Source organism: Varroa jacobsoni, unplaced genomic scaffold (assembly GCF_002532875.2).
Source record: "Varroa jacobsoni isolate VJ856 unplaced genomic scaffold, vjacob_1.0 contig00015, whole genome shotgun sequence".
NCBI classification, from domain to species: Eukaryota; Metazoa; Arthropoda; class Arachnida; order Mesostigmata; family Varroidae; genus Varroa; species Varroa jacobsoni.
In genome coordinates, this window is record NW_019214397.1 from 194,033 (window position 1) to 208,047 (window position 14,015).

The following is a 14,015-nucleotide window of genomic DNA, read 5'->3' on the forward strand; positions in this document are numbered from 1 at the left end:
AGTTCCGGTACAGAATTGATCGTTCGAATGTAAAACAGCCCACACAATCCTTTCGTTCCATTTACGATCGTCATCTAGTCCAGACTTGAATAACATCTATTCTTTCTAGTCCCATCGGCAAGGACCGCAAAGTCAAACGATCATTCTATTCGAGGTGTCATTCTGATGCTACTCATTTTTTAAAATTTTTATTGTCTTTTTTTATATTTAAACCAAACAGATTGCCTCGTACACCCCAACCCTACAACGCCTTTGTATAGTTGACAAGCCTTACTTATATTTACAACACTGAGACCTTTGTGTGTACGCGGGACTACAAATCTTTACGACGAACGAGATCATGCATATCAGATACGTAAACGTCCAGTGTTTGTGCGGCTCGTCAATACTGAGGCATAGTTAGGTTCGTAGCTTGCGGGAAATGTTGATGTCTGCGTTAATTAAATCCCTAGAAGCTCGCATCCGTACGTTTTTACTCAAATATACCGCGTCTCAATTCAGAAATGCTTAGAGCTTCTATTAGAATGGGGATAGATTACAGAGCGCGGAACGGAGCCGCGTACTCCGACATAGTATAGCGAAAGCGGGCCGCTGTAATCTCTAGAAAAGGCCCGATCCTAACTAGTTGATTTGTACAATGGCTGGTTTCATTTAGACATCTTGTTCAGCCAGCTAAGTAATTTTGGCAAAACGATTTTTATACTCTAAATATCTCGAACCGTTGACGGCAAACTTATTTTTGCAACACCAAGATCAAAAGGGTGCTCTGCTGTACTTTCATTGACACCTGCCGTCAAATACTCAACTGTCCGTACAACGCATTCTGCTATTGTTAGAGGGATTTTTCAAAAAACAAACCTGGTAGGCTCCAATGAGAAAAGCAGCATTCGCGCGTCGACGTTCCTCGTTCGAACAAAAGTGCACTACAGTCTTGCCGTTCGCCTCGCAGCTCTGGAATAAAAAGTAATTGAATATGTACAGAGATCAACGCTAACGAAAAACGTACAAGTGTAGTATGGCTATTATAAGTATGATCACGATGAATGAAACAAATCGGATTTATATATATATATATTCTATGACATGCATCGTACACGAAGTCGCAGGCAAGCCTACAAAAAATCGATTTTCAAAGAGACCGATTCGCTTGTAGTTTAGACGTAGGAAAACTCTTGTTACGGATATTTTAAGAGAGGACAAAAAGGGAAAAAAACCTATTTTGGAGGACCACGAATTCAACTTATTCTCATACCAGTTACAGATTATGGCGCGGTATCGAATCGTGCCAGTCTATGGACGCTTTCTACGACACTGCACTACATTATATTGTACGGAAGCGTAACTGATTAAGCTTATGCTGTTTAGATATGCATATTTTTGCCGAATTATTATTCATCAATGTACAAAGTGCGTGTGACAATCCATGGCAGACAATTTTCTCAGGGTTAATGATTTTGTTTCACTTGCATGGTTGATTGTATAGGTTGCATATTACCCGATGCTCGGTCTGTATTTACTAATTCGTCTGCTAATCACTGTATATGTGTTTAAATCTTGCAAGTACTGTCAATAAAAGAAAAACCGTCACTAGTTAGGCGCAACGTCAACATGATCACATGGCGTATAACCATAAAAGGAGCTTCTAAGCTTCAAAAAACCTTTCTTTACTTTAATCACACGCATCAAGGGGTTAGGTAGGTTGCACTATCCATGATAATAACCCAGCTATACCTAGTATCTCCTTTTGAATTTCTGACATTCCGACTGCGATTTGGAGACATGTGAGACCATGATAAGTTTATGCATTATTTGCATTTTTCTTTTCGTTCGCATTCATTTGCAAAAGTTTCGTAACTACATTGCATATATGACGAATAATATTAGGGCTTACGGTGTACTATTTTTTTTTATATTTCTTTTTTACGGGAATTTATAAGCAGTTTCGCGTTTTACGGGTAAAACTGTGGTTCGTCACAAGGCAAGATTCAGCGTGCCATTCAGTAAACCTATTTTGATATATATATTGGATAGATTCTGTCTGTTGGAATATTTCTTGTTAATCTATCAATGATTGGCTAAAGACTTTGACGTCTTTAAAATTTGATTTTAAGTCAACGTCTGCCGACTGTTTCTTGTTTGGTAGTCCTTTCAATTGCATGTATGCAACCTGCCTTTATGGTCTAAGTCGGTCAATAAACCTTTTAAAATACAAACAGCTTTTGGCATGTATCGTTTACCTCGAGTATCTTTACCTAAACAGTAGTAATTTAGTAATGCAACATGAACACGCCGCTTCTAGAGACGCAAGATGTAATAGCACTATTCAGTTTCATACGCTTTTTATACCGGAAAATGTTTAACTATTATAGTACAGTATATTATGAATTTCTACGCTAGTCACAACGGAGTTTATTTTAGATTATATGACTATGAACGGCCGAATAAACAGAAGGCCGATTCATGATAGAATAGGCACCAGTGAATCTGTTATCCTCACTGTAATCTAGAGGTTCATTCACAGCTGTGCCTATTGTAGGGCACTACTGATACGTTAACAGCGTTCAATGGCTAATCAAGATTTTATCCACAATTTTGATTTAGATTAATTTCAGGCAACCTTTGCTAGAAACAACGCAGCGAATCGATTTAAAAAGTTCTCTTCTTAGAAAAAAAATGTTTGTTAATACAGCGCATCCTATAGGTTGGCTTAATGAAAACGTATTCATAGAATTAGAGAATTCTTGCGTATCTAAAGGAGGCCAGCAGGTTTAAGAGAGTAATTTATTCAATTTTCGTAGATGGTCTAACGTTTGCAGGAGTGCTTGTTTTTCGTTCAGTACTGACTGCAAAAGTTATGGCGCTACAAAGAATCTACGGGCAAATATCCTACAACTAAGCTTGAGGGTTCAGCTCCTGCAATGCATTTTATGAAATCTGGATACCAATGTGTGTTCGTAGGAGTTTAAGGGCATTTGATAAAAGAAGGAAAAAGAAAACAAGTATGTAAAACTCGGGCTTGTGATTTGGACAAATAAAAAGATTATAGGCATTTTCTACTGTAATTTGCGATCATCTGTTTGAGCTATGTATACAAGCTTGGTATTTAACACACCTTGAGCTTTTTATGAAGTTTACAACAGTACCGGTATAGCATAGCAAGATTGAGCGGTCCAAAGTCGGCGTAGAAGTTCTCATAAACAAGTTCCTCGTCGACACTGAAGAAGTGGACCGACGCCGTGGAGCGAACCCGGGCCGGGCTGTTGAGCACCGCCAGGTACAGCCCATCTAAAAATGAATCGAATGCACAGCGTTATTAACTTTCGATATCAGTCGTCGGACCCTCGTTGATTCTATCTATACTGTAGCTAAATATAATTTAACTTCTGCTTTTCTTCAGAAAGACATTACATAAATTAACATTAAATAAGCTATGCTATTTATCGGAGCTCGGTTCTTACAGTTTCTATAGGAGACGTCTTTCGAAACCTTTAAAATAACGCATATATTCCTACTGAGGTTATGACTGAAAGTTCCGACCGGCAAACTACTACTAAAGTATAGGGAAAGCTTATCAACCCCTACGTATAATCCCAGATCCCTAGTGTTGTTACTACTATCATCAGATAATCGTTAGGACACAGGTTGACGTTCACCGTTATCGCCTTAATCTTCGTTCACACTGGCCACCAGAAATGGTCAATGGTATAAAGCTGTTACGGACTGGGACCCAGTAAAAGTGTTATCTGAGTGAGTATGTTTCATGACAACACCTGCATTGACACTTAATAGAAATAGATAAGATTTTTGTGTGCTTTCGATCGACAAAAAAAAACCAACCGCGTCACATGACTCTACTACATGGTAAAACTCAAGCGTCAGTAGAAACGGTCGTAAATACAAACACATTAACACAAGTGAGTTACTTACAACTGATGTCTTTGCTATTTGCCCTGTACTTCAGTTAACGTTCGACTTGTAATGCGAGAAATTTACGTAGTTGTTTTGTAAATTTTGATGTATGTAGAGCCTTCGAAGTATCGGGTATCTATTTATTTAGGTCTAAAAAGGTTGTCCAGAACGCTTAGAGATATCACCATCGACGAGATCTTTCGGATCTTTGTCCAAATAGTGTCATAGTGACCTACATAAACTTCATTGCTTCGTACATTTGTTTCCTACGCTCATATGTGATGATTATATATTTATATAAACACTGATATTTACATGTAAGATCAAGCACAATATGTGAAGCGTGTTCATGTATTGACGAAATCTTCTCTTCATTTAATTGTCATGGTGACATGATCTCCCGCAACAGCATGACGCCTGTCATCTATGTCGATTTCAGTACCATATTGGCCAATTAAATTCGCGGATCTACGAAGGAAGCTTCAAGTTCTGCTTGAGTTACATCGATCTTTTACAAACAGGCGGCACCTCTTTTTCGTACCGTCATTGAAGTAGCACAGCTGTTATTCGTACAGCTACTGCTCTTAACCAACGAACGCCTCCGCTGGTCCAAAAAGGTCAAAGGAGACAACAACATTTTCTAAAGGAAGACGAAAAATATGTCATTTCTCCAGTCATGTATGTCTGCTATATTGTCATTCGTTAGGTGCCACACCCGACATAACCTTGGCGTCAGGCTTAATATTAAATTCTTCTTACCAGCAGTAGCTGTAAGAGATGAAAAATAAAGCAGAGATAAGACTGAGCTGCGCCACGCCACGCCCGCGCCAGACTACTGGTAGCAACTGGTTTTCGTCGCGAATGATGATTAGGGAACAGAAGTTCGGTGGGGAATATGGCGATATGTCTAAGCGTACACATGTCTATATTGACTTTAGGTTTTTGCGTCTTGGTCTCCTTCATGGGCATTGACGAGCCGGCTGCCTCTACGGAGTAGCAACTCAGCATTGTGTTCAACGCGAGTAGTCTTTTACTTGATTTTCTTGCCGATCGCTGATCCCATGGATCCTATCAAAGTGCACGTATTGCATACTTTTGAGGATCGACTTCTTGAGGTAAAGGAGGGACTACGCAAAACCCGACCGTTTGGACGAACAGTCCGAACCTCCTGCTTACGAAGGTGTTCATGAGGGCAATGTCTGCCAGATGCCTGGATGGCAGACGTGCAAGTACCGTAGAGTCATTGAACTAGGGAGGTGGATATAGGACGAGAGAATTGGCCGGCTATAAGGCTCTTTCTGGCTTAGTACATTTCCCTGAGCCTTGCGGAAAACCGCTGAATAGAGCAAGACGCACTTTATGATCACTGACGATTCTGCCGAGAACAGTAGGCCTGCGATATCTGGCGCGTCTAGGTTGGTTGCGCGATCCTCCAGCCAGAAGCCGGATCAGGAAAAAGCCACGGCTTACAACAACGGTTGCACTCGTTCTCTGCAGCCCTCTTCTAGCAGGTCTTCTCTCGGGATAATTCGACGCCCTCCTCTGACGGTGCCAAAAAAAACTACGCCAATCCCTCCAGTATCTGGCATGAAACAGCGGCTTCCGACACAACCCACTCGTAGCCATCAATAGAAGGCCAGCAAACACTGGAACAAGGAAACTAACACTCTTGGCTGTCTCGCCGAACGCGCACTTCTGCAAGTAGTCATTCGCACTCGTAAGCTGGAAAGGCTTCAAGGAAAGGATAGATAGATGTCTACGACGTGTTTGAAACAGCAGCTCAATGGCCAACAATTAACTGAGATGATTTTCGAAGATTCTCAAGTAAGCAAAGGATGTTGGCTGTACAAAGTGTCTCTATGGAATATCCGTTTACATGGAAATCGACTCAACTGAAATCAATTAACCCGAAGTAATTAATAATGTTAATAATAATAACAACATAGAGTAAAAAATATCTGATGATCGCGCAAACGCCAATCGTTCTATTCTCATTAAAAACAGCCTAATTACGCGTCCGTTTCGATAAAACTTAACTAGAACAAAAAGCTTTGAGCTTTGAAGCTAGCGCTTGCCTTCGCAGGCTAAGAGGATATATTTCAGAATCAACCAGTCGCTTATTGTCAGTATACTGTCCTAACGAAGATTGTAACATATGAAGTCAAATCAGCTTCCGATGCGTAAAATCGTGGCTGCACGATTATAGTGCATTGAAGTGTAACGTTTTTCCCTCTAGTGTCTTTCTTTCTTGCCAATAGTCCGGCTGAAATAACCGGTGCGAGACCATTGACAACTTCCGTTGCACGTCGACAACGTAATATCTAACAAAGCATTACGAAGAGAAATAAAGCTAGCCTCTGCCATCATCTAGTCGACTACCTATGCTCACATGCGTGTTATCTGTATCGAATTGATTAGTAGCCTTGATGCGAACGTTGCTCAATACGTAGAGGCAGACGAGCTCCTATAAATATTTAAATCCAATGCTTATCTGTGAGGTAGTCAAATACGGATTATCAAGGTCAAGGTATCGACGGCATATATGTGTAGCCCTGGCGGTTCCTTTTTACCAGGGAATGTTTAATTGAAATGTACGTGCTACTTGAAGGTAACGTAATAAGTACTAATTATATCAATAGCTGTATTATTAATATTGACAAAAGAGCAAAGCCGTAGATAGGAGAACATATTTAACACCAAAGTAACTCCAATGTAACGCTTTACTTACTACTTTGTTAGTGGTATTTTTAGTAGCTATGAGCCGAAAATGTACGCCGTATAAATCATTCAAATTCTAGCCAATACAAGGAAAGATCGTTTGAATAGACCGTCGACAAGCTCACTCATACTCATGTTATTGGTGTATAGAGGTGCTAGTTTCTTTATTTAGTACGACAATATCGATACTTAAGTAACCAGTTAGTGGCGTCTAAATATACGTAAAATCCGTGAAGTATTTGGGGAGCGCTTACGCGTCAAAGTATAACTAATAACTTGTCTCGCCAATCGATTTCTTAGCGCATAAAGCTTTTGCTAGCATTATTGAGCATCGTCTCGGCTTGATGCCCTTCGCATAGAACCTGTTGGCGCCTTGGCGCCAACAGGTGTTGGAGCGTTAGTTTGAACTTCATTAAATCTTCTTTTATTGTATTTTACATGGCATCTGGGTCATGAAATTCGCATTTTCACGGAAAAACCGGTTTGTAACAAACCGTACATTTTGGGCTGACAGTCCATGACCCAACAGCACGCAGTAATCATGTAACTAATGAAACCGCATACGGAGAACGTCTTGTTCCAGATATAAACGCATAGGCTTCAGGCGAAAAGTAGCGTTGTTTTTCCCTCTTATATAGACTCTACAAGATTAGTTTCTGGCTTATTGCTTTATTACTTTCATAGTATCATTTCATCAGCAAAACACTTAGCATTATCTATCTTTATTTATATAATGTTACGAACGTCTATTTACGAACAACACAAAAACTCAGGAAATCGCATGAAATATCCATGAAAGAAGCCAATTAATTAATACTACAAACTAATGATTGCTGAACTTTAGTAGCTTATGAGGCAGTGAGGCGTACACTGTGCTTACAGGTTACGTTTTCGGATTATTACAAAACATAATTACCCCGAATATTTTTTTTAATAACTTTCTTGGTGATAAAATGAACTTCTTGCAACTGTATGTTCTTGCCTCATGCAGCTCAGCATAGCTGTTTTCTGTTGTTCTCGTCATTTGTAACAACTGACCTTTACCCTCCGAGTTTTCTCGTAAAGAAGCGTAATGATGGACCGCAGCCAAGAGTGTCTCGGCTATTGTAGTCGTTCGTTATCCTACTAGCTTAAAATATTGGCCGTCACTAATACGCTATAAGGGGCAGTACCTTCTTTATCTATATGTACATGAACTCCGCCCACTCATACATCTGTCCACACCTACGAAGAAAGTAAGTGACCCAGTAAACCTTATGATGGTGCAAAAGCAATGGTTTTTGCAGGTGCACTTTTTTTGAGCGTTATAATACGGCCTCGTCTATTGGTTACGGTAAATTACGAGTATGTGCCAATATTATAGCTAACTTGTAATGTGATGGGATTTGATTCCATAGATATCTGTTCATTCATCACTTTACGTTTTTAGGATATTCTTTATACGGCGACTGTCGCGGTGTACTCTGGTTTTTGTGTTTTGACCTGAACCTTCACACAGTGGTGTGGTTACGTGTCGCGAAATATGCTTATTATGCTTTAACTAAGAATTATTTCGTCTCATATATAATGTACGTCCATAGTAAATAGCTAACCTCTCTTACTTGCCACACTTTAAAGGATGCCAAGGAGGAGGTCAAACCCCTTACCTAACCTAGGCCAGAGTAGGGTCATCCAGGAAAGGTAGATCTATATATATTTACCAACTCTACCGACATAGCATTTCCTTTCGCAAACGTATTAGGCTGGTCAGCATTCCCCACCGGAACCAAACCCTGCGAGCGTAGCATTGCCTGATCGAACTGTCGCACGGGATCTCAAAATAACTCTCACACGGTTGAGCGATCCCCAGGGATTCGTGAACATAAGAGAATCACCGAAGGATTGCGAACCGGCAGTAACAGCAGCGAAGGCATAACAAAAGCCGTAGCCATGGTTGTCCACTAACCATAGTGATATCCGGGACGAAATCTGAATAAGCAAGCTGGCTGGCAATGAAAGCACCAAAAGTCATTTTAGCCCCCTTTTACAGCTTTACTAGGATATTCTACTTGTATATCACAAGGTATCTTGGCGTATCAACAGTCCGCCATAACGGCGTTCGATGACCTGTATGACGGCCGTGTTACGTGTCATTCACACTAAGACAATTTGCACGACGCTTGTCTCATGTACTAAACTCCCGAATTCGCAATATATTTTCTGTCTTTTATAGGCCAACAAGGTCCAACTCCGCTGATAATTCTTAAAGTGAGCCGCTACGGCCTTTTAGTTAACCCTGGCCAATTTAAACATATTACGGGTGCACACATGATTGGCTGGATATTATAGCCGACGACTATTCAATTTGTAATCTCTCCTATCTTGGCCCAAAGTTATGGCTAGGGTTCACTGTGACCCTTCGAACAATTATGTTTTCTCCTCCATTGTAATTTCCAATAGAGCTTCGCTGTAGGTGTGGCCGACCAAAACTGAATCGCCTGCAGACGATTATTTTAGCATATTGTGTCTCGGTATTTTGAGCGCATTCCAGTACTGGATTTTGGATACTTTTTGTTATCTTACCAGTTGTTGCCATGACAGTATATTTTAATTTTTCTTGAATGGATACGACGCGAACGAGATCAGCTGCATTGAAAACCTTCTGTTAGACCCTCAATATTCGCAAGCTACTAAAGCTTATTCTTGCCACGACAAACAATCAGCAATTTTTCTCACATGACAACCCTACGTAATATAATCCATGCAACAAGTTTCATGAGAAAACAAATTTCGGCCATTTTTAAATTTTTGGCCGCTAGCAGACGACGTGCTCGGTAATATGCTGTTAACCATTCATAAGGCCACTATCATTATTACGCTGCTTTTACGATTCCAGTAATTTTTTCGATTCGGCCATTGCTGATGTCCCTGTCTTTGCCTTTCCAGACTTCGTGATCTACTTGTTCACCCTCGGATGTTGTTGCATCACGTACCGATATATAGTGACACATACCCTGCCACAGGATGTTAACCACTTGCACTCTCGCAATGTTGTACACTTCTTGCTACACGTGTTGGGATGCGTGCGATTGTTACATTGATCAAATTGACAGGGCCTCTCGTTGAGTAGCTACGCTGTGCAGCTGCTTTATATTCTCTTTGATTATTGTATGTTTCGCCTATGTTCCCACAGAAATACATCCAGATTAGTGGTAAATTGGTCAGGCTCCCAGGACCTTTTTAGCTCAGCTCTTAACCCCGAGATTAGGTGATATATATATAATTAGGAATCGTTGAGATGCATGTGTTTTTTGATACACGTCTTCCTATGTAGGTTTGCTATGTTTATCAGCCTTAGTGAATCATTCCCGTTAGGTTCTTTTACCTGGTCGTTCATTACAATCTAATTGCCATATTTGCCATCTATTAAAAAATACTTACGGTATTCTCGATATTAGCCTCTGTTGCGCAGTTGTCGTGTACCAGATTCGGTCCCAGTTTTTACTCGCTGGGGGAATTCTATCTCTTTGCCGAGTTTTACCTAGACCGCCCCAAAAAACATAACGATTTGGAGCTCCAGCCTGCACTCTAGAAGTCGACGATCCTTTTCGCGATGTCACAATACTCTCAGTATTCACATACGTTTTTCGAACGTATCGAGCTGGCGCATGTAGTCGTATTGCGGCTTCTAAGGAGATTGTTGTTGGAGATGAAACAATCGTTCAATTTCTTCCTCCGGCATGGCTGTTGGCACTTTCCGTTGACTTAGTTTACTTCATAAAATTGCAATTTTGTTTCAGGTCTCCATCGTCCTCTATGTTCATCCGGTGCGCTCCATAGTGATATTTTTTTGTGCAACAATAGTCGTGCAGGCAGTGCAATCGTGCCTTTATTATTTGTGAGTAGCATTAGCAGATGAACAAAGATAAACTCAAGCTCGTCGGGATTTGTATCACGATCACTACACTTGTACACAGTTGATACCGAGATCCTCTGGGGTTTGTTGCGCCCTTTTTAATTTGTTCTTATAAAAATTTCTATATATAAACTATTACTATACTGATATATTTTCAGAAGAACACGTACGTTATACTGCGTATGTAAAAAATTCACTAGTATGTTTTTATGGACCATTAAAAAAGAGTTTTGCTTTTTAATATAACCGATTGGAGGTACATTGGCCTCACGCCTATACATTTGTGCATATTTAGACAAAAAGTTTACGATACAAGTATTTCAAAGTTGACGCATTTAGAAAAACACAAGTTCTATAGCGTTTCTGATTTATACGCGCAGTTATTATAGACTTCTTTTCAAGTACTTCTATAGCAACGTAGCCAATCAAGATCAAACATGGTGTACTGTGCCGCTATTGTATGGGCTGTATAGTGCACTAAAGTTTTCTGAAAATATGTTACAAAAAATGAACGTTTCTTATCGACTAGGCTTGCTGCCATTTTTTTTGCCATAAGCTATCGAGCATTGATTTGCTATGTGCAATCTATTGTAAACTGTAGTTCAGCTGTAAGGTTCGGCGTTCTGCAAAGCAAGTTCAAAAAGATCTCCTAACACCTACTTTTTATTTTCGCTACTTTCCAACAAAAAATCTATACCCTATTTGGTACAAAAACGAAAGTTGGTGGGACATCTTGTAAACCCAAACGGAACAGCCCTATGTGCAGATGAAGTCGGTCACTCTCTGGCTTTCAGCCAGCACCAATAAGTTTCCAAGTCCTTTCAAGACATTCTAGTATTTGAAACTAAAATCTGTACCTTCTACTAAATTATATTTAGCTGAGTACTCCCGGTCACGCTCATTCTGCACGTTTTTCGTTTCCACAAAACTATGTGTTATGTGTGCTACACGTACACTGCAGCTTACAGCTCATGCGTATAGACACATTTCGAATCAACCATAAAAAATCTCTATTTCGAGCATCACTCGGCAGCGGACTCAGTTTCAAGTACTACATTTAAGGGAATCGCGTATTCCAACAATTCTAAAACTATGTGTTTAGGGCACAGGCCACCGACTCACACTCCGATGAGCGAAGTAACTCAAAGTAACTGTGTTGAGTGGATGGACATGCATCCATTTGAATTTTGCCGCGTATACCTATAAGTTCTCGCGCGAAAACCTCTGAAAAATCAAAATAATGATGGCGCTCGCGTTTGCACCAAATGAAATCTTTTTTCTAAAGTCTGTTCATTTTCTTCGATTCAAAACTCTTCTGCGCTATTAGCTGAATACATATTCGTTTATGTATATGCATATTATGCGTACCTATACAAATCATTCGCAAGAGCCCTGAGTACGTAGAGTAGATTGGCTTCCTTCGTTCTATTGACTGAGCTATATCGACTTTGATTGACTCGTTTGCGCTGGCCATTCATTAGCAGACCGAGGCCCGCATTGGCGACAACAAAGTCCTCTTCCTCCAAGCCCATGCAATAACAGTCTGGCTTACATTGAGGATGTAGCCAGGCACCTTTTCTCAGCTTTGGACTTCAGGTTTCCGTGGATATGTCGCTGCAAAAGGCGTTCCTCCGTCGGGGGACTCGGTTGCATAGAAATTGACTGTTAAAAGTGCAGCACATAGAGATGCAATGGGCTTTCAAAGGTAATTCCAATTTAATTACCGCTACAAGTGTCGAAAACGGTTGTGCCGAATGTCGAGACTCACGCTGTACGGAAGTCTGAGAAAGAAATCAGGAAGGGTCAAATGCACTACTTTAGTAATAACATACTAGTTCTACTATACTATATATTACGTTTCGTTTCACACTGTTACTATTGCTAGTGATGCCGGTGGCCGGATAATACGAGATAGTTTTGCCGCTTTCGTCGTCGTCACCGTCAATCAAATCGAAAACGACCAAAGAATACAGGGAATATTCATATGGAGCCATATGTTGCTTCCCATACTATATTCATGTGGAGACACAGAGTGACCGCAAAGTAATGGGCAGTTGGTCCGTAGGGAAGGAAACAAAAAGGAGACCCCTCCTACACATGAAGTATTCTAGGAAATAGGAGACAATATCTATATGTTGCACAGAATGTTGGGCGAAAATTGCATTGCAAAAAAAAAATAGATTACATGATCAAATATTTTGTATTTGTCAGTCCGGACAGTTTAACATATGTGTTTGTTAAATACAAGCACCATTTGCTTCAGTGACGCGTTTAATTTGGGGGGTGTGAACTACTCGTAAATTACTTTCAATCATTTCTTCTGTAAATCTGCGAACAGTTTTTGAATAAACATTAACAGTATGTTCAGCAATATGACTCTAGAGTCGTTAATGCTCAAACATGCCAGACTCAAAATAATTCATCTTTTGACAAAATTTGTACAAATAGGAAACTTTCTGCCATTTCTTGCTTAGCTGCTTAAGAGCCCACCGTTGCCTTCAGTGTACAATAATTATCATGCAGCACGGCATGTATGTCCGTATCAATGTTAACAGTAAACGGCATCTACTTCTAAGTCACGTAAGTTTTTTTCAATTGGATTGGCAGAAGGGAACCGAAGTAAACGCTAGGTCGGCCAAGGTCAGACGATTCGAAGAGATGAAGGCTGCTTCTTCTGCTATGAGGACCAAAAAGAGAAGCTATAGGAGAGCGTGAAAAAACCCGGAAGAGTTATAGCTCCCCAGAGAGACTGTATGAACGCTGTTACTGCTACAGGTACTCCTAGGCCAGATATCCCGACCAGGTTGCACTGCACTTTTAGGATGGTCAGTTAAATAGCATTCACTAACTTGGTCCACAACGTCAAATGGATACGTCTGAGAACTCCTCTGTTCGCCTCACTGGTTGGTCCTCTTGTATGACTTTTCGTATAAGGAGAAATACAAGAAGAATCCCTCGGTGATTCAGGTATTATAAATATCGGAATTTACTATATTAAACAATAACTATGTATAGTGCAGCATTTAGTGCCTCTACGTAACTTTGACGTAGCTACATAGCTCGGGTGGGAAATAAAGAAAGTAAGAATGAAAGTGGGTAGGTAGAAACGGACACGTTAAAGCGTAAACTTTAATGACATTCTAATATGCATAAGGTAATTAGTAAATTTCAAAACAGATAAAGGATAACGTTTCATATAATTGCTTAGCTATTGCAGCTTCATTTAGCAGAGTGTGCCACAAGGTGTGGCTAACTTTTGATTCAACCTATATTAATCTTCCCTGAAACATTGGGTAATCTAAAATAAACTGCCAAGACTGAAACTAAAAAAAAATTCACTTGCTTTCAACTCAGCTGCCCACCTCCTTGCATAAACCTTCCTTATTTCATCATGATTTCTGATTCCGAATGATCGGCATAATGTTAGCGTATATAAAGCATGTACCTGAAGGCTATAGAATTCACTTCTAACAAGTGACTTTTATTTATACGA

At 40.2% G+C, this 14,015-nt stretch overlaps 1 protein-coding gene across 4 annotated transcripts in view; it reads right to left on the bottom strand.

The window, feature by feature from the left end:
- LOC111270616 (dual specificity protein phosphatase CDC14C) overlaps positions 1 to 14,015 on the bottom strand; it is a 61,284-nt gene that overhangs the window by 23,186 nt on the left and 24,083 nt on the right. For all 4 annotated transcript variants that reach the window (XM_022850931.2, XM_022850927.2, XM_022850926.2 and 1 more), the window contains exons 3-4: positions 3,113 to 3,285; positions 859 to 951 (exon numbers count right to left, since the gene is read on the bottom strand). In XM_022850931.2, the coding sequence (XP_022706666.1) occupies positions 859 to 951; positions 3,113 to 3,285 (266 nt within the window). The remainder of the gene's footprint in view (positions 1 to 858; positions 952 to 3,112; positions 3,286 to 14,015) is intronic.